General features: G+C 39.2%; 2 protein-coding genes across 6 annotated transcripts; one reads left to right on the forward strand and one right to left on the reverse strand.

Moving 5' to 3' along the window:
* Positions 1 to 1,658: 1,658 nt before the first annotated feature.
* On the reverse strand, positions 1,659 to 17,413 carry LOC124877205 (kinesin-like protein KIF24). Of its 3 annotated transcripts, none has more exons than XM_047380266.1 (15): positions 17,306 to 17,413; positions 12,860 to 12,960; positions 11,920 to 12,774; positions 11,014 to 11,176; positions 10,804 to 10,901; positions 9,802 to 10,014; positions 9,593 to 9,680; positions 9,102 to 9,223; positions 7,879 to 7,984; positions 6,703 to 6,774; positions 6,497 to 6,606; positions 3,494 to 4,983; positions 2,356 to 2,731; positions 2,178 to 2,271; positions 1,659 to 2,072 (listed from the first exon to the last, which is right to left on the reverse strand). In XM_047380266.1, exons 2-15 carry the CDS (start codon positions 12,916 to 12,918, stop codon positions 1,950 to 1,952), a joined length of 3,969 nt encoding a protein of 1,322 aa, XP_047236222.1. In that variant the 5' UTR covers positions 12,919 to 12,960; positions 17,306 to 17,413; the 3' UTR covers positions 1,659 to 1,949. The 3 variants fall into 3 exon arrangements, with proteins under 3 accessions (XP_047236222.1, XP_047236221.1, XP_047236223.1); XM_047380265.1 differs by lacking the exon at positions 17,306 to 17,413 and adding an exon at positions 15,858 to 15,991 and having other exon boundaries at positions 12,860 to 12,999; XM_047380267.1 differs by lacking the exon at positions 17,306 to 17,413 and adding an exon at positions 15,858 to 15,966.
* On the forward strand, positions 16,540 to 20,718 carry LOC124877206 (Rieske domain-containing protein). Of its 3 annotated transcripts, none has more exons than XM_047380270.1 (4): positions 16,540 to 16,678; positions 18,503 to 18,690; positions 18,801 to 18,835; positions 19,800 to 20,718. In XM_047380270.1, exons 2-4 carry the CDS (start codon positions 18,561 to 18,563, stop codon positions 20,088 to 20,090), a joined length of 456 nt encoding a protein of 151 aa, XP_047236226.1. In that variant the 5' UTR covers positions 16,540 to 16,678; positions 18,503 to 18,560; the 3' UTR covers positions 20,091 to 20,718. The 3 variants fall into 3 exon arrangements, with proteins under 3 accessions (XP_047236226.1, XP_047236225.1, XP_047236224.1); XM_047380269.1 differs by having other exon boundaries at positions 16,556 to 16,678; positions 18,506 to 18,690; XM_047380268.1 differs by lacking the exon at positions 16,540 to 16,678 and having other exon boundaries at positions 18,304 to 18,690.
* The last annotated feature ends 290 nt before the right edge of the window (positions 20,719 to 21,008 follow it).

Consider the following 21,008-nt stretch of genomic DNA (forward strand, 5'->3'; position numbering starts at 1 on the left):
TGTGATTGAAAGAGCTTTCTGAGACCTTCAGAAAGATAACTTTAGCAGCTAATGACTCTTTTAACAGATTTAAGAAGGTCTCAATGTAATTCGACATCAGCCATTCCACTTCAGAAAAGAAATGTTGTTCATTGTTTTACAAGTGGAGGACAATTGATGACTAAATGACAAAACAGGTCTGGCTGTCTAAGCAAGTTCAGCCTAAGGCCAAACTGCAAAAAACCTAAAAGATGTCTCCAAAAACGCTACAATATCTGGATCTACCTGGGCTCTTCCTAGTATTGTGAAAGTGCATGTCTGTGAAATCAGAAATACTGCACACTTTTTAAGTAGGGTTTGCAAGAAGGAAATGTTTGCTGTATAAGAAAAATACAAAGGCCAGTCTAAAGTTTACAAGAGAGAACGATGACAAAGACTAGAAATTCAGTAATAATGGTCGTTGGATAGATCTAAAACTCACTTAGTTGAACATCAGAACAATGGGTGTGTTTGGCATAAAACAAAATCAGTATTCCAGGAAAATAACTTCAGGCCATCTATGAAGCATGGAGGTGGAAGTGGCATGGATTGACGACGTTTTGCTGCAGCAGGACCCGGAATGCTCACTATCTTAGAATCCTATGAACATCTATCTATCTATCTATCTATCTATCTATAAACCATCACTGATCCATCACTGATCCACCCCCATGCTTCACTCTGGGCATGCAACAGTCTGGGTGGTATGCTTCTTTGGGGCTTCTCCACACCGTAACTCTCCCGGATGTGGAGAAAACAGTAAAGGTGGACTCATCAGAGAACAATACATGTTTCACATTGTCCACAGCCCAAGATTTGCGCTCCTTGCACCATTGAAACTGACGTTTGGCATTGGCATGAGTGACCAAAGGTTTGGCTATAGCAGCCCGGCCGTGTATATTGACCCTGTGGAGCTCCCGACGGACGGTTCTGGTGGAAACAGGAGAGTTGAGGTGCACATTTAATTCTGCCGTGATTTGAGCAGCCGTGGTTTTATGTTTTTTGGATACAATCCAGGTTAGCACCCGAACATCCCTTTCAGACAACTTCCTCTTGCGTCCACAGTTAATCCTGTTGGATGTGGTTCGTCCTTCTTGGTGGTATGCTGACATTACCCTGGATACCGTGGCTCTTGATACATCACAAAGACTTGCTGTCTTGGTCACAGATGCGCCAGCAAGACGTGCACCAACAATTTGTCCTCTTTTGAACTCTGGTATGTCACCCATAATGTTGTGTACATTTCAATATTTTGAGCAAAACTGTGCTCTTACCCTGCTAATTGAACCTTCACACTCTGCTCTTACTGGTGCAATGTGCAATCAATGAAGACTGGCTACCAGGCTGGTCCAATTTAGCCATGAAACCTCCCACACTAAAATGACAGGTGTTTCAGTTTCATTGTCCAACCCCTGTGTGTGTGTGTGTATATATATATATATATATATAAATAGATAGATAGATTCATTTCAAATGTACCATAGGCAAAGTGATGTCTGAAATACAGTATATACTGTTATTTAAGGTCAAACAGATCAGACTTTCAAAATGACCTCAAATATGAATACACTAATTATGCTTTGTGTCAAAACTAAGGCCAAGGAAGAGCGATTAAAAATAACTTTGTTTGGATTAGTAAACTCGATATTTATTAAATCATCATATAAAGCGCATTTTATTCAAATATAAACAACTAAAGCCACATTTTAAAAAATCACACACATTTTAAATAAATCTTAAACTCAATGCTATTCCACCAAAAACATCTTACAATCCTTTATTGTAGTACTGAAAAACTACCAGGTAAACTTCTTCATAGGAAACTGAGCTTAAATGTCATTAGCAAAAAAAACTGAGTTATGGAAAATACCATCATCTGCTTTAATCGCCATGGTAACTTTACATTTGATTGTCCAGTAAACTGGTTTGATCTAATCTTGTGCAGGGTGACGGTTAGTCTTCAGAAATGCTCTGAGCTGAGCTCTCATGCTGTGTACACATCGGGCCTTTCTCTCCAGGATCTCTCCCAGCTTGTAGACAAATTCCACAAATGCCTATTGGACCAAAAGACAAAGAATGAGGACATATAGAAATAAAAAGTAAAAAACTGAGAGAAAGATGTAATTTAGTCATCAACTGTGAAGCTGATTTTGTCAGACCATATCATGCTGTTGGCATAGAAGTTCCCCCTCTTTGTGACATATTGCTTCCATCTCTTTCAGTTGCTCCAAGTGGGCCTCAATAATACACAACCTATGGACAGATAGAGTTAAAGTTCTCGCTCGATACATAAATCAGAGTTTAATATCACACATAATATGATAATCTGATACTTACCTTGCATGGTCCAATCTGTCCAACAGATGGATTGTGGGGTTCATTTGCTGGTTGCTGTTTTCTTCACTACTTAACTTAGCAGGATTGTTTAGTTCAGCAACAACTTTTGAGCTATTGCAGTAATTCGGTTGTGCTAAGTTCAAGTAGCCAGAGAGAGGCTCAGACTTTTGCTTAGATATGTTTGAGAAGGTTTTTGAGTGCATATTATATGCATATTCTAGTGTATTGCATGAAAAATTAGAGCCAGAATGATCCGTGCTCTGGATAAAAGATGAAGCCCAGGGTTTAATTATGGATGGAGTTATATTTTTCTTCAAGGTTGGTTGTTTTTTCTCATTGTTGTCATGGTCTTTGGGGGAGGAAGGTTTGTTTGTACCTGAAAAAAAGAACCAGAGACTATTCCATAAAGAATCTTAAGAAATTAGAGTAGCATCAAAAAAAATATTTTTTTCAGTAATTCAATTTAAAAAGTGAAACTCAGATACAATGTAGATTCATTATACACAGAGTGATTGATTTCAAGCATTTTCTTCTGTTAATTTTTGTTATTCTGGCTTATAGTTAACAAAAACCCAACTTTCAGTTTCTTGGAAAACTAGAACACTATGTAAGAAGAATAAAAAAGGTTTTCCAGTGCAGAAATGTTATGTTGTAGCTGTACTGTGGCTGCTGACGTGACAGATATCTAGAAGACAGTCACTGACACCTCGGCAAAGAGGGTAAACCACAAATGGTCACTGCTAAACAAGCTGGCTGTTTACAATGTTCTGTATACAGGCATGTTCAATGGAAAGCTAAGTGGAAGGAAAAGGTGTGGTAGAAAAAGGTACAGAAGCAACAAGAAAGTTGTTGCTCAGTGGTCATAAGTCCTACTTTCATATGAAAGTGAATTTAGCATTTTATTTGGCATTAAAAATGCCAAATAAAATGAGAAACAACGTTTTGGGTTTCCATTAGCTGTAGGCCTTTATCAATAAATTTAACAGAAATAAACGCTTCAAATGTATCCCTTTGTCTGTGATAAGTTAAACTTTTTGAATGGAATTACTGCTGCAAATAAACTTTTCCATGATATTCTATATTATCTAGATGCACTTTGTACTTTTTTAGTGAAACACAGAAGCAGCATCACTCTTACCTCTGCTACTGACAGTGGTTGGGATGTATTTCTGTTGCTCATGGTGACCTGTTACTGTCGCAGTGTCAGATTTAGCAGATGTATTCATTTCAAGGATCACTGAGTGCGGAGTACGGGGTGAGATTACAGCAGCTTGCTGGTCCACATGAAGTTGGGAAATGCTGAGAGGATCCATAATGCAGCTTAAACGATCTCTATGAGTATCATCTTGAGGTAAAACAGACATTATGTTGGTATCTTCACATACTGGGGAAAGGGGTCTCTCAGCAATAGCTTGCAGATGAGGTGGGTCAAACAGACGATTTCTACTATAGCAGTCAGACATTTCTTTCTGCCCAAGGCTCCATGCTATGTCTCTTGTTTCCAGTCTCTGCAGACCCACATCTTTTTGGTCCTCTGAATCATGGCTAAAAGACAGGTGTGCTTCTGTATTTGTTGGGATTTGCTGGGTGCTTTCCACCCAACAGCACCCAATTTCTCCCCCCTTCCTACCAGCTAGCCTCATATCCTCCTTCCTCATAGTTACTTTACCCGCTGCCTCATCCACCTCCTTCCTCTCACTTTCACACTTGTCAACCTCTGTCATATTCTTATGTTTGTTTGCAGAGGTTTCAATTAGCACATCTGTTGTCTCTTCTAAACAAGGATCTACATGGGTAAAGCATGAAAAATGAGATGAGTCCAGGAGGGAAGGCAGAGATACCCGAGAAGAGGAAGAGTAAGATGGACATGTAGACGATGAGAGGGGATGGGCAGATGAAGAAGTTGTTGAAGGTAAAAACTGCTGCAGCTGCTGATGATACGCTCTCAGATGCCTTACTTTCTCATTATCATCAGCTTTGTGTACTTCATTTTCCTTTAAGCCATCCTCTCCCCTGCATGTGTCTCTGCAACTTTCCACCTGACTTCTCATGTCTGTCCATTCTGGTTCCTCTCTCCTTCTCCCCTTCATAGTCTGCTGATGATTCTCCTTTTCTCTGTGGTAGAATCCAGAGTCCTTTTTAAAAAAAGTTAAATCTGCCCCGGCTCCCTTGTTTTGTTGTTTCAACATCCCCACTGCTCTGGTATGTTTCCGTTCAACACAGTGACTGTGAATGCCATTGGACCTTTTATTTTCAGTTCTCCCATCTTCTCTGACCTCTGGTCCTTTACTCAGACACCTGCATTCATTCTGTGCCAAATACCCTCGAATCGGAGTAATGTGTTCAATTTCTGTGCCTTGTGTGTGTCTTGGTTGTGTTTCCTCTCCACACGTACGTTTTTTGGGTGTTGAGCAGAAAACTGTATCCCATGTGTGTGGCCTTGTAGGCATTTTGGGAGTAAAATTTTTGTTCTGACCTCCTAACTCTGCATTTTTAGAAGTCCCAGCACTTCTTCTGTTCCTCTTGTTGCTGCTGCTGCTGTCAGACATATTTTTATCAGAAGGTCCCATTTTGCTGCTTCTTCTTCTTCGTCCTATTGGCCCAATTTCTCCTCTCAACTCCTTCACACTGTAAGAAATTAGGTATATTCAATGCCATGCAAAGGTATTTATACCACTTAAACATTTCCATATTTTTTTACACTACAAAAAATCACCAGAAACCTCAATGTTTTTTATTGAGATTTTATGAGATAGAACAACACAAAGAAGTGCTTAATTCTGAAGTGGAAGGAAGATGATGCATACTCTGCAAAGGTGTGCCATGCATATGTACTCCGTCCCTTTTACTCTGATACCCATAAATAAAATGAAGTGCAATCAGTTGCCTTCAGAAGTCACCCTATTAGTAATCCATCTGTGTGTAATTTAATATTAATATAAATACAGCTACTCTTTGAGGTCCTCAGAGGTTTTTATAGAGAAGAAACAGCACATGAAGACTAAGGAACGGGTTATGAAAGCAGATCTCAAACTTTGAACATCTCACAGAGTTTTGTTCAATCCATCATCAGAAAATGAAAAAAGTATAGCAAAATTACACCTACAAAGACATGACCATCCACCTAAACTGAACGCAAGGAGAGCATTAATCAGAGAAACAGCCAAGAGGCCCTTGGTAACTCTGGAGGAACTGCAGAGATCCACAGCTCCGTTGGGAGAATCTGTCAACTGGAAAACTAATAGTCATGGTCTCCACAAAGCTGGACTTCATGGTACAGTGTCAAAAAGACGTCCTGATTGCAGTTTGCCACAAGCCATGTAGAGGACACAGCATGTGGGAGAATGTGGTCTGGTAAGATGAGACCAAAATGTAACTTTTTGTGCCTTCAGGGAAAAACAATAAATGAAGCAGTAAACTTACAAAACGCCTCACCTGAATGGACCATTGTGAAATATGGTGGTGGCAGCAACATGTTGTGGGGAAACTTTGCATGAGCAGGCTGACCGACAGCTGCTCAGAGCTGATGGTAAAATAGATGGAATTCAAAGAGCTGGTAGAGGCTGCAAAACCCCTGCGCCTGGGGTAGAGGTTCACCTTTAGCAGGACAACAACCCCAAACACACAGCCAGAGCTACAACAGAAAAGCTTAGATCAAATTTATGGTTAATGTCCAATGAAAAACACAATTATTAACCTGGCAAGTCTTGAAAAGATGTTCATAAATTCTCACTGTCCAATCTGATTGATCCTAAACTATTCCTCAAAGAAGAATCAGAAAAAAAATATGCAATTATGCACTTCAGAATCAGAATCAGAAAAGCTTTATTGCCAAGTACGTTTTTGGACATACAAGGAATTTGTTTTGGCGTAGTCGGTGCAATACAACACTTCTTTGTGTTGGTCCAACATGAAAAATCCCAATACAATAAATTGAAGTTTGTGCTTGTTACATGACGAAATAAGAAAAAGTTGAAGGGGAATAAATACTTTTGCAAGGCATTGGAAAGTAAACGTAATGATAGTAAAATCGAACATGACTAAATTAAAGCTTACACATGTCTAAGTATATATGCCACGGTCTGTCCAGTATCTCATCATGTAAGTATTTACCTGTTTCCTTCCCCTTTTAAACACTTACCGATCTGCATATCTCAGAGTATTGAGTGTGTGTTCTGTTGCAGAGTGACCTGGTGAAATGTTGGCAATCATGCATGTCATTGAGTCACCAACAAATGAGTCTTTTAAAACCTAAAATGAGAATGGACCAGTTTAGTTAAAAAAGGACATTAGAGATTATATGTGGGTCAAAGTGGAAAAACAATAAAGTTACACTAGTCAAACCACCTGAGTGAGTTTGCTTTGTCGGAAAGGTGTGTGAGATTCCTCTTTGTCAAGAGAACGGATACATTCTTTCAGCTGAGGAGAAAAAGCAGATATGTTAAGAAGCAGATATACATTTGTGGGAAAATGAGGCACAACCTTGCTGCTTACGTATGATTTTTAAGGTAGAATTAGCGGCCATATGCTGCTAATTAAATGTATTATTTTACCTGATCTTCAGTAAGTGTTACAACTTTAATAAAGCAGGTTCTGGTATAGAGTGTAAAAACGATGCCAAAATGGCAAGAGATGAGGAAGGATGTCCATTTGTAAAAGGTTGTAAGCCTTTTCAAAACAATTTGAGGGTTATCAATCTGCAATAGCAAAGATTATTCACAAGAGTAATTAGAGAACCGCTAAACTTCCCTAGAGTGGACTTCCTAGCCATTTCATCCCATTTTCAGACCAAGCAATGCTCGGCAAAATGCACAACTACAGAAGCTATATCTCTGACTCTGGAACCTTTAACAGGTTAAATATTAAGGTTCACAAAAGAGCCACAAGACATCGACAACAATATCCTTTAGGCAGAAGAAACCACAGTAGCATGGTTGTCAAAAACAATAGAGCTTATGTGTAAAAACACCTAATACCAACACTCAAGCAGGGTGGTGGAGTAGTGATAAATTGAGCTTTGAGTTTTGCTGTCACAGGGCCTGGGCACCTTGCTGCTGAACACAATGTCTACTGGATACCAAAGTATTTTAGGGTCAAATGTGTGGCCATCAATCCAAGTGCGACAGCTTGGACAAGGTTGTGTCATCAACAGGACAGTGATACAAAACACATCAGCAAGTCTACAACAGAACTGCTGAAAAGCAAAAGAACCAAAGAGCAGCAAAGGCCTAGTCAAAGTTCAGACCTTAACCCAACTTAAATACTGTGACAGGAGCATAGGATAGATATGCAGAAATTAAAAACCCAGCGGAAGTAATACTGCATAGTAACTTGTCCAAATCGTCCAACTAACAATGAGACTGATAAATTCACACAGAAAACAGTTAATAAACCTACTGTTGGTAATGGGGATTTTACAAGCCACTGAACAATGAGGTGTACTTATTGTTTACCTTTTTATCTCATGTCTGCTTATCATGAATAATAGTGAAAAACATCTCAGTTTGTGAGAAAGTGTCTTACAGCCAGCAGGCTCTGGTTGATCTCAGCTCCCTCCATACGGCTCTGTTTGTTTGGGTCTTTGGCGTCTGATGCCCTCTCACTTCCTGCCAGGTCCACAAACCACATTCTGCACGCATACACACAAGAACCAGCATCAATTAGTTCTATCAATTTTCCACAAAACATTTTACCCTATCTGATTGTCAACTCAAGTTCTCTGGACTGCAAAGAAAATATGAAATCATCAGGAAGTCGGTAAAACAACGATTCACAATTTTACTAGGCCTTTGTGGGAACAGTTGGCATTTGCCAGATCGATCAGTGCACTTTAGGCACAACACGTTTACATTTCCTGATCAGTTATCGGAGCATCGTGTGATGGTAAAATACAATCATTTTTTGCATCCATTGAAATGGTGCCTCAAGGCTATTGTTTCTGGTTTGGTTCTAATAGATCAAATTTAAAAAATGCAACACCTTGTCTGTGTTTGTTGCTATCCCTGCTGAGTTTGCTTAATGTAATGAAAAGGGAAACTAAGAAGGTCAAAAATACATAAAAAATGTTTAAAACACAATGTTTTGAAATAACCTTAAGTAAAAAAAAAAAAAACTAGGATGACATTCTAACACATGAATATGTTTTGATCAAAATAATTCAATGCAGCTCTAACTGTATGTCTAGGGTTGTTGTCCTGCTGGATAGTGAATCTTCATTATCTTATAGAAAGGCTTTATTCCAGGATTGCCCTGTACGTGGTACATTTGCGCATGTGCAACATGCTTTCCATTTTAAGCTGAGTCAGGACTCTGTGAGATGTCCAAAGTTTAGGATATTGCTTTAAACATCTCTACAACTTTCTCCCTGACCTGTCTAATGTGTTCCTTGGTCTTCATGATGCTGTTTGTTCTCTCATGCTCTCTAACAAACCTCTGAGATCTTCAGCGAGCAGCTGGATTTCTACTGAGATTAAATTACACACATGCAATTTAGGCTATCAGAGTTAAGGGGGAACACAAATTCAAAGCACACTTTAGCGATTTTTAGTTCTAATAATGTTAAAATCCATGTATTTTTTACTCTCAAGTCACAATTATTTGTTAGTTGTTATTTGACATGTTTTTTGCAACACACATTGAAACCTTAAAAATCAGATCTGGCTTTGAACCACGGGTGAGAAGGAATCCTTTTCTCTGGGAATCCAAGTATGTTTCAGAGAGACATACTAACAAATGAAGTTTCTCACCTTCCAGCTATCTGCTGGTTGAGATCCCTGATCTGAATCTGGAGCAAGGCATGGGAGCGGGAGGAAAGTGGATTCACACCACTCATCCCTTGTGTTCGTTCGGCTGTCCCCTTTGAAATTACCTTAAAGCATCAAAGAAAGCAGCAAACAGAGAAGTATCCGAGAAAGAGAGACCATTACATTACAGAAGAAGGAGTTATTCCTAACTTAAATGCAAAAAAAATATTAAATTATTGTGGTAGGACAATATAGTACTAAAGAGTCAAATAGTGGATCAGTCAGGATGCAACCACAAATTTGTTATTCCCCCAGAAGAAAATACTTTGTACTTTTGACAAAGCAAATAGCCTTTCTCGTTTTTAAATTGTAAGATCTCCGATTTTAGTTTAAAAGTTTGATTTAAAGCTCATAACTTGTTGGTTTGCTGTTTACAACTCTAACTCTGCACTACATGTTGATGAAATAAGTTATTTAAAAAAAAAGGAGCAAACCTCCAGCAGCGAGCTGACTGAATCCACTCTGACCTCCCGCAGACCTGAAATGTGAACCACTTTGTTTCCATCCTCCCTGGCAAATAACCTTCAATTGAGGACAAAAAGGTAGATATGCTGGTCAGAGAAAACAATGGAGGCACAGGTTGTAGTAAAAACACAAACCAGATGAAACATTTTAAATTTTAAACAAAGGGGAAACAAGAAACCTTTTCCTGTGTTCCAACAAGTCGTACAGCTGACCGCAGTAGATTTCAAAGAAGCTGACATAAACCATTAGTGCTGGGTTTATTGCGGACAGGTGAGCGAAGATGTCCTGAACTGCCAGAGCATATAACCCAGTTCCACTAGAGGATGAACCCAGCATGGTATGAGTCTTTCCTGCACCTGTCTGTCCATATGCAAAGCAAGTAGACTTGCCTCTGTGGATGCATGCAACCCAAACACAAACGGACTGTTAAAGAGAAAGATGCTCTAAAAAGCAGGAGCTTAAACGCTTAATGCTGTTTCATTTAGAAAGAAGAAGATGATAAAGTGGACAGTTCACTAGACATGAAAGTTAACATAGCATTATTATTTAACAGCTATAATAGTGATATCTGTAACATTTGCTCACTGTTATTTATGTTTGACACACAGACCTAAGTAATTATATGGAAAAAACACCCATTACTTTAGTAGTAGTTATCATTGAAGAACGTTATACGTTTTTGCTCTTTATTGTGTAACAATGGGAGTGAAACATGCTGATATTAGTTTGCTGATTAGTCAGGCTATCTGCTCTGGTAACCAGTCTGCAGCTGGTTGCTTAACATGATCATTGCTCACCAACTATAGTTTTAAAACAATGTTACCTCAATAAAAGTCATGGGAGGCGCTTCTTTAGCTGCAGCACAATGACTGTCCATGTTTTTCTTGACCAGAATTATTTCTAAAAAGACAAATCTGTCTTTCTTGAAAGCAAGGAGAAAGTGCAGGAGGATTCTTTCTGCCAGCTGACTGGCAGTGCACAGCAGTATGTAGGGGAGCGGCAGTACTGCATTATTCTATGTTCCATACAGCTGGAGAACACTGCGGTCAAACTGAGTTTAAGTGCAGGAACAGATGGACAGTTTTTGCGGTTTTGCAACCTTGGTACACTCTCATACTAGTAGTTGACCCAAGTATACATTGTACAGGCCTTGCATGGCAATTTAGCTGTGTACACGTACCCACTGAGCATGTGCTGTACCAAAGGGTATGCTGTTTTCTGATAGACCTCTTCATTGGAGCTCCCCTCCCCAAAAACCTGGTCAAAGTAGAACCTGTGCTGCAAAAAAACAGAGAACCACACTATAAACAATTTGAGCATAAAAATATTTTTATTTTATAGAATCACAATATGATGGAATTTGATTTTATTTCCCTTTCTGAATATCAACCTGTAGGATGTACTCTGTGAGATCCACAGCTTCTTTGCTTTCGCACACAACCACACACTCTCCACTTGGAGTATACACAACATCTGCCTCTCCTCTTCTGCACTCTGCACGAGTCAAAGGTCGTTTCCTCACACACACTCTGATCCGTTGTCCTTCCACATGTCTGCCACAAAACACAAATCACAGTATTGTTACATTTCTTACCATAGCGGATTGCAAAAATATTCATACCCCTCATAACCACAGTCTTCATAGTACCTAAATGGGATTTTATATAATGGACTGCACCGCATTGCATTTGTTGTTGGACCCCTTTACTCTGATACCCCTAAATAAAATTATGTGCAAACAAATTGCCTTCAGAAGTCACCTAAAAATTTATTTGTCTTCTTTTGTGTCATTTTATCTTAGTACAGATTAGAAAATCTATGACAGGACTTGAAAATAACTGTTCCCAGACACCTCTTCGATCCAGTCTGACTGAGCTGAGCTATTTTTGCAAAGAAGTATCAGCAAACATTTCAGCTCCTTGATGTGCAAAGCTGGTACAAAAGATGTACCAAAGGTCCAGCAGCGGTAGCTAGTTTAAAAGGTAATTCTACAACGAATTGGCCATGCATGAGATGTATACAAATGCATGCCACTCTTTCTCAAGGTCATTTTATTTTTAAAATATTTAATAAATTATGTATCATTTTATTTCCACTTTGCAATTATGCACTACTTTGTGTTGGTCTGTCACGTAAAATCCAGATATTGTAATGGCACAAAATGTGGAAAAAGGGATATGAATACTTTTGCAAGGCACTGTTAATGTCTTCTTCTTAAGTGAAAGTAAGCGACCTGCTGCTGTTTTCTTATTATCTAGAAACAAAGCAGCGAGGACAGAACTGAACAGCTGTTTACTTTGCAGCTCGAGGAGAACTCAGAGGTAGTCCATAGTTGTAGCCAGCTGTTCTTTCTGCTTTATAAACAGGCGTGGGCTTGGTAACATCTGCAGAAGCGTTTTTCTTTCTGGAGATTGTTTTTCTGTCTTTCTGTGCTGACGGTTTGTTGATAAATGATTCTGATGTTACTGCTGCTAGACTGGGATTGTATTTATTGAATCTCTCACTCTTTGGTTTTAATCTGACGTAGGAGTTGAACTCTGAAGATCCTTGTGTAATGTGCAGCTTGATGCTTTCTCCATTGTGAGGATCACATAAATAGTTACGCCCATTCAGCTTGCTGTTGTTGCTGTGTCGAAGGTCACACCTCACAGCGCTTCTGCAGTGAAGCCCTAGCTGAATGGGTGGGGTTGATCCGTCTTCATGAATTGGATTATCATTCCTGTTATGGCTTGAACAGACATGAATGGGTCCTTCAAAATGAGAACAGAATCTCTGATCTTTGATTTCAGTGGAGAAATCCAGCCTTCTGCGAACGCATGATGGTCTATAACAGGATGCATTAGAAATACCCGTAAAAGCTTCACTTTCATCATTATCCTTTCTTACATCTCCATTAGGGTTTCCGTAACCATCAAGACTGAAGCTATTATTATTATTAGCAGGAAAGATCTCATCACCTCCTTCATAAACAGAGTCATTGTAAATCCTAACATCATTATCTGTAAGGCTCCTTAGATCAACGCTTTTAACCAGTTGGACTAGCTGGAAAAGGCGAGTTCTGTCCTCCATAGAGCACACTCCCAGGAGTCGGTAGTCCTCGATCCTCAGGTCTGAAAGGTGGGCCGCCTGGCAAACACCCATCAAGGTGAACCTGAGAGACATGAAACAAAGGAAGATACAAATATTATGAGAGAAATCAAGGAAACAATGTGGATTTGGATACCCTGTGTGCTTACCTTGTATAATGACGCTGCAGCCCAGCCGCTGTCAGACATTTGTACAGGCAAACTGTCATTTCCTCCTTTGGCTTTTCTGTCTGCTTAGTTCTTCAGTCCACCTTGCCGAAGACAAGTAGATATGTCAGTTTAGCTTCTTGCTATTAGAAAATAAACACAATACAACATTGGCAGCTAATGTTATTCTGTATTATTGAAACAACCATAAAGTAAAACAGTGTCCTGTCCAGTGAAGATGATGATCAGTGGCTGCTCACTTTGTCATTACTGCCAACATGCTCTGTTGACTGAAAAGCAAACCACAGGGCTGCAGCATGGTGCTGAAACCTGACACTTGTGCAGGATAGAGCCAGGGCCTGCAATAGTTTAGTTTTCTCTATAATGGCAAATGTGATAAATATAGAAAACACAGGCCGAGCAACTGCTGATTTACTGTACATTGGCTAACAGCTGCAACCATCCTGCCATATGGCAAAACTAAAACCCACTTACTGATCCTTTCCCCTCAGACTGAATCATAGTCTCCTACAATAAGTCAGTCAAGCGACATTATTAGACCATCCATCCGTTTTCTAAAGCTGCTCAATCCTTGCAGGATTGCAGGGTTCTGGTGCTTATCTCCGGCAGTCACTAGCTTAGTGGCAGTGTACCCCCTGGACGGCTTGCCAGACTCATTGGACACGTTTTTTGTAGCCTCCCAAAATGCACTTTAAAATCCATTAAGCGATTACTTGAAGGCACCATATAGGGGGCAGGATTTACTTAAAAGATTAGAAGGAATTTATCAACATAATTTTTGAAACAGTTAATAAAAGGATCTTTTACTGCTGCTGGGGGTTCGTAGCAATGATTGACTTGATTCTCAGTAGGGTGGCTCTTAAACTGTGTGAAAAATACCATTGGTGGTACATGACCTGTCAGGGTTTGGACTTTGTGTTTAGTCACTGTTTATGTTTATATTTAGTATTTTGGTAGTCGTGGTTGTTTTGGTTACTTCTTCTCACTCCTGATTGTTTATTTCCCCCCATTGCTCCTTTGGTTATTGTTGCTTTCTTAGTTTTGACTTAGTATGGTTTTCTCTGTATTATTATTATTTATTGTAGTGCTCTGGTTTCCATGTATTTCCTAGTTCAGTTTTCCATTTAGTATCTTTGTGTTTATTTATGGTTTGGTATTTGTCCTCTTTTATATTCTACTAGGTTACTAGTCTTATTTTCTCTGTGTTAGTTTCTTTCCTAGTTATAGTCCTTTCTTGTTTAGTTCCTCTAGTTTAGCTTTATTCTCCAGCCCCTCTGGTTAGGTTGTGTTTACTTATTGGTTATATTTGGTTTGTTTACACTCTAGTCCTCATGTTCTCTTCTTCCCTTCCAGTCTATTCAGTCAGTGTGCTTTAGGTTTGTTTACTTTTGTAGTCAGGGTTTCTTTATGGTGTTGCTAGTTCTTAGGTTGTTGTGTTCCCTCCATTTTCTCAGTTTCCTTTAGTTCATATTTATTCTTGATTTTTATGCTTTATTTATCTTGGTCTATAGTTTCAATTAGGTCTGCTCACTGTTGTGTTAATTAGTCCCTTTCCTCATGCTTAGTTCTATTAGGTTCACCTGCTCCCTCTGCCTTCCTGCCTCCTTGTCTCACCTGTTCTTAGTTCCTTTGATTACCTGCCTTTGTTCTCCCTCAGTATATTAGTTGGTTTTGTTTCATTGTCTTTTGCTGGTTCCTCTTGTTGCACAACTCAGGTCTACCCTCTACTGCCATGTATACCATGTTCCTGCAGATGTAAGTTTTGGACCTCTGGTTTACCTGCAGTGATTTTGTTACGCTTGTAACTTTGAATAAAGCTGAAGATTGTTCAATATGCTGCTGCCAAGCTCTTGCCTGCGCTTTGGTCCACCCACAAACCCCACTGTGACATGGCCTGGTTCAGAAGAAATGCTGGTGTTAATTATTTGCAATATAAATATAAATGCATATACTGTGATGCTAATAAAACCCAATGGAAAAAGGGAATTCTTAAAAGCACATTGAGCTTTATTTCCCCAGAAATGTCTCTAAATGGTAGTGCAGCTGAGGAAATGTCAAGAGCTCCCAAAATGAACTAGAGCCAAGAAGAAGTTCTGGTAGCTACCTATGCGGTGTTCATTGAATTTGGATGTCAGAACTCAGATCTGAGAAGTGTTTCAGTTACATTTTCAAAAACTAGTTGGATTTACTCATTGATGTGCTCAGTGACCAGACTAACTGCTGTTAGCAAAAGAAGCTAATAAATATTTATTAATAATTAAAACAATTCATCTGCATATGCATTGTTTGGAACATGGTTTACTAAAGAAAGCTGTATGGGACAGTGTGTTTGTGATAGATTTATTGGAATGCAAATCATCAGAAGTCCAAGTAAACTGTAACTGAAGTTATAACTAAGTTTTAAAGAAGGAAGCCGTATTGGATTTTGAGGCCGGGGTGGGAGAGATATCTCTGCCTTTCTCACTTGACATTCTGACTTCTTGGGATTTTTTTCCATTTCAAATCTGGAAATTTCAACTTCTGAGTACATTTTTAAAGCAAAAATAGACTTTACCATAAAACCAATAATGCACAACCAATTAATATGAAAGGATTTGTTGTTTGTATGTCCTCTTCATCTACTGTATTACAATATTTGTCACAGTGGTACTTGGAAATTGTTGTATTTATTGAGGTGGTTTTGTCATGAAAATTAAGAACCACTACTCTAGGACCATAGATCACGGATCCCAGTCCATTCAAATCTCCATGTTTGAAAACGCAAGCTGCAAAATGCAATTTTACCCTGGAAAACTTAAAAACAGTAACATCTGATACAGGTTTAAATCCTTTAAGAATAACAATAAAATAAAATATAAATAAATATAAAATAACTGAGATACATGTCATAGCTAACATCTTTCTATCAGTTTTACGCTTTTCTGCAAAACACATCGCGTCTAAAATGCAAAAGCATTGAAGAAAAACAAAATATACTTACTCAAGACGTTTTAGCAGCACTGACAAAGAAAGGGACGTTAAACTGACATTAATATTTCACCGAGCAGGCAGCCTGAGTGGCATTTCTGTACACAGACTGAGTCTCCAAGGCGATAGAAACAGCCCAGCGTAGTTGGGGTGCAGCCTCAGCCCAATGAAACCTTACCTATCAGTTCAGTATTACATTGAACGGTAATCCCTCAGAGGATTAAGGCCCACCAGCACAACCATTAAGAAGCCCTCACACTAAACCAGTTCAAAGCACTGGTCAACTGAACAGGCAGATTTGCTGTGGTTTTTGTTTTATCTAAACAAAAAGACTGAACAAAATTAGCTTGAAAATTAGACTTCGTTATGTAAAACTTTTTTAAATTGTTATTTCGGTAAAGAAAAAAGTCATAAATTGTTAAAAATATGTTTTGAGTATTTGAAAACAAATTATAAATGGATCAGGTGGAAAACATAGTGTATAAATCCAAGCCTATATATGTAGTGTTTTATTATTATTGTAAAACATTTACATATATATTTTTAGCTTTATTTACGCAAGTCATAGGGTTAGGGTTAGGGGTTAGGGTTGAATGAAGGTGAAAAATTATTATATAAACATGTGCATGTATGGCTACGTTCATTACAAATAAATGTGCGGAGCTCAATACGTCGTCATGTGTTTCTCGGGGGACGTAATTCTATGTAACACCACAACATGGTTTCGTCTTCCTGCTGTTCTAGTCATTTTATTTGTGGATTCAGGTCCAAATGTTTGAGTAAACCTGCTGGATAAAGATAACGCCGCTCCGCGTTTGTCTGCGTTTGATTTTGGTGAGAAGCTGCGATGTGCTCTTTAGTGTTTGTAAAAAATGAAGGTTAAAGAGTAAGTTAATTACTCCACATGGACATATTTTTGCAGAATAGGGTGATAGTGCTACTCTGTATTTTTTACATTTTGCTTTCCAAAAGCTAGGTTCACTTATGGCTTAAAATAGCTATAGGAAGTAGTTTGCAATGATTTCAAAAGACCTAAAGAAAGTTTTTCTTCCAGTCTCAGCTGGATTTCACCTATTTTGAGTCCAGTTAAGGGATTCATGTGTTAATTAACACAGATTTAGGAATTATTCTGGTATACAAAAAGCTAGCCTCAAGCTAACATAAGTTCCTAAATTATATTTTCCTTTTTAATTTACTTTTAGACCAACAAGGTGTTTCCAAAAGAGTTGCTTAAGTTTTTTAGAGCAGAGAGTAAAATGTGTGTGTTTTCATGTGGTGCTCTGTGTTAAAGGAGTGGGGTGTTATTAATAACTGTTTTAAAGTCATTGCTAGAAAATAATTGCTGGTTGATAATTTGTCTTGAAAACAAGCTGCATAGACATTTCTTTATGGTTTATTTCAAGCAGCATCTATTTATATAAAGCTAACCAAAACCCACATCAAAAGGCATGGAAAACTTACCAAAGAACATGCTGGAACTCCACTGACCAGTGCATTTATGAAAAACATGCCTCATGGCAGTACTCTTAAACCTTTGGCCTGCTTTCTGTTTCCATTTTGCTGTTACAGAAGCCTCTCTCCTGCCTCCTGTAGATGTCAGTAGCGGATCTGACCCCACCCTTGTCAGTAATAAAGAGACAGCATTGGTGGAGAAGCTGTCCAGTAGAGAGAATTAATCAAAACTGTTTTTAGAATGATTGATCACAGATAGCAGTTTGGGGGCAAAGTATTTGGTTTTTAGAGCAGAGACTTTATGTATTTGGAGTAGGATTTATCTAAGTCTTTCACTTCACAAGAGGGAGAATTGGCAACCCTGTCTTTAATTTATTCCATCATGATTTGTCGTTAAAGAAAGGTTTGAGGCGAGAAGTGAAAATTTGATTGGAGAAAGCCATAAAAAAACACATTTTTAACACTGGATGTGGGATCTTGAATAAAGGTGAAATAGTGTAGCTACAAATTCAATTATTTCACTGTATCAATTAGCACGGTCACTATAACCACTGAAGGTCATCCGTGGCAAAACAAAACCTCATGTCAGGCTCTTGTTTTTGTTTTGTTTTTTCGAATAACCAGCTAGATGTTTTGCAAATGATCTTGTAGGTAGAACCTAGACTGATAAATGCTTTACTTAAAACTTATTGTTAATATATTTTAGGGGTTTCACAAGGTTCAGTTGTTGGCCCATTATTCATCACATATAAATAAAGAAAACGGGTCCATAGCATCCTTTACTCCGTTTGTTACTTCCTTGCTGGTAACACAGTAACTTACTCCACACCTACTCCTAATAAGGATACTGAACTAATAATTTGGCTTATGCATTGGAGATTGGATATTTAGGAGCAAGCACTGACCCATGTGTTGCCCTTCTCTCGCTATTTCATTGATCATGCTGATTCAGAAAGATGTTATCAAGATAATATCTCTAATTCGCCATATGAAAACCATTTTAGCTTGTATTTGTCAAGAAATCTGGAAAAAGACTTCACAGAATCTGAGATATGCATGATCCACTAATAGGTCATCTTCTGTATGTCAAGTTTTCAGCCAATTGGAAATCACATTGTTGGTACAAATATTAACATATATGACAATAACTCTGTTGCCTTTTTATGAAGAATCCCTTCAACAAGTTGGAACAAATTGTGTTTTCAGCAGCAGTACAATCAGGGTGTCATGTGAGGAAGAGAGCCCCACTTCCTCCTCTCCTACCATGCATTTCATCGGAAAGAAGGCAGATATTGTTAAGGCTGGGCGTGTGACACAGCGGGTGAATGGATGCAGAGATGTGCTTGTCCTGTACCACCAGGGGCAGCTTTATGCATTGGACATGCTTTGCTACCGTAAGCTCTAAGTAAATGAGAGTTGTGTGTGTGATTTGATATAAAGGGTAATCCACAAATATGGTATAATTACTTTATGGTATAATTGCATGACTTTTTCCCCCCGACAGATACGGGTGGTCCATTACAGAACGGAGACATTGAGGTTAGTTTTTTCTGTTTAATAGTAAAATATATAAGGCTTGAAAGTCGCTGTGTGGGGTTTTTATTTGTGTTTACAGTGTATTCACACCCCTTGAACCTTTGCTTTCCATTTGGTCATGTTACAACCACAAACCTTTGAGTATTTCATAAGGATTTTATGTGATGAATTACCACAAATTAGCAATTGTTCTCAAAGGAAAAGGTTTTTTACTTTTCAGAATAAACTGGTGTGCACATGTATTCAGTTCCCTTTACTCTGATACCCCTAAATATAATCCAGTGCTACAAACTGCCTTCTGAGGTCATGTAAGTGATATTGGTCTACATGTGTGGTGAAGAAATAACTGCACATTACCCTCAACACACTGTGCACATGGTGAAACATGGTGGTGGCAGCATCAAGCTGTGGGGATGTTTTTCTTCAGCTGCGACAGGGAAGTTGGTCAGAGTTGAGGGAATGATGGGTGAAATAAAATACAGGGCAGTCCTAGAAGGAAACATGTTAGAGGCTGCAAAAGACTTTAGACTGGGGAGGTTCACCTTCCAGCAGGACTCTAACCATCCAGCCAGAACTACAAGGAAAGGGTTTAGATCAAAGCATATTCATGTGTTTGAATGGCCCAGTCAAAGTCCAAAGCTGAATCCAGTTGAGAATTTTCTAAAAGGTTTTTAATTAAGACTTGAAAATAAATTGATATTCACAGATATGCTTTATCCAGTCTGTTTGAGCTTGAATGGGCAAAGTTTAAAGCTACACAATAAAAACTTTTAGGGGTATTGAATGCCTTTGCTGGGCACTGTGCATTACAACATTTAAGTACGTTCTATATTTAAGCTTCTTTGTGTATGCAACAGTTTTTTTAAGTTGTATATTTCTATCACAACTCTGTACATTTATGCACTTTTCTTGTTATACCACATTTACTCTCCGTTTCCAATGTTTTTGTACCCACCATCTCCATTAGGAGTTCAGTGGACGGCTGTGCATCGTTTGTCCATGGCACAAGTACAAGATAACCCTAGCAGAAGGTGAAGGACTTTATCAAGCTGTTGACAATCCTACAGTCAGACCGCTGAGGACTCACTGGCGCTCCAAGGGAGTCAAACAAAGGATTCATAAAGTCACTGAAGTCAGCGGGGATGTCTATGTGACACTGAATGACTCCAGCGAGGCCATTGAGTCCGATGTCTACCAGACTGAAAAACACAGGACAGTTTCAATCAATGTGCAGCCAAAACCCAAACCCAAGACATAGGAAGATTATAAAGTAGTCATTTCAGTGCGCACGGGCGCCCCCCAGGGGTGTGTTCTCTCCCCACTTTTCCCTCTTCACAAACAACTGCATCTCAGCTGACCCGTCTGTGAAAACCCTGAAGTTTGCAGATGACACAACTGTCATTGATCTGATCCAGGACAGTGATGAGTCTGCATACAGACAGGACGTGGATCAGCTGGTACAGGTGGTTCTGAACAGAGCCACCTGGAACTTAACCCACTCAAGACTGTGGAGATGATGGTGGACTTTCGGAGACCACCACCCTTACACTCCTCCCTCACGATCCTCAACAACATTGTGTCTGCTGTGGACCACTTCCGGTTCCTAGGAACCACCATTTCTCGAAACCTGAGTTGGTCCTCATAAATAGACAAGGTCTAGGGTCAGGAAAAGGGGCCAATAAAATCTCTGCAGACCCCACACACCCTGCACACAAACTGTTAAGACATTTGCCTTCACGTCGGCGCCACAGAGCGCTGTCAGCTGAAACCAGCTGCCACAGAGACAGTTTCTTCCCCCAGGCTGTTTCTCTGATGGATACTTGACAGTCAGAGTTCCAGAGCAACATCATGCATACTTGGACTGATCTCACATTAAATTATTTTGTAAAGTCAATTGTGTATATATTGTCATTTAAAAAGATACTTTTTATTTACATTTAAAAAAAAGGTAAATGCCCTGCACTTGTATAGCGCTTTATCAAGTCCCCAGAGACCCCAAAGTGCTTTACACTACAGTCATTTGCCATTTATCCACACATTCACACATTGACAGTGATGAGCTACAATGTAGCCTCAGCTGCCCTGGGGCACACTGACAGGAGCGAGGCTGCCATATAGTCGGCACCACGGGGCCCTCTGACCACCATCAGCAGGCAAGTTGGGTGAAGTGTCTTGC

This window comes from Girardinichthys multiradiatus, chromosome 12 (genome assembly GCF_021462225.1).
Source record: "Girardinichthys multiradiatus isolate DD_20200921_A chromosome 12, DD_fGirMul_XY1, whole genome shotgun sequence".
Lineage (NCBI taxonomy): Eukaryota > Metazoa > Chordata > Actinopteri > Cyprinodontiformes > Goodeidae > Girardinichthys > Girardinichthys multiradiatus.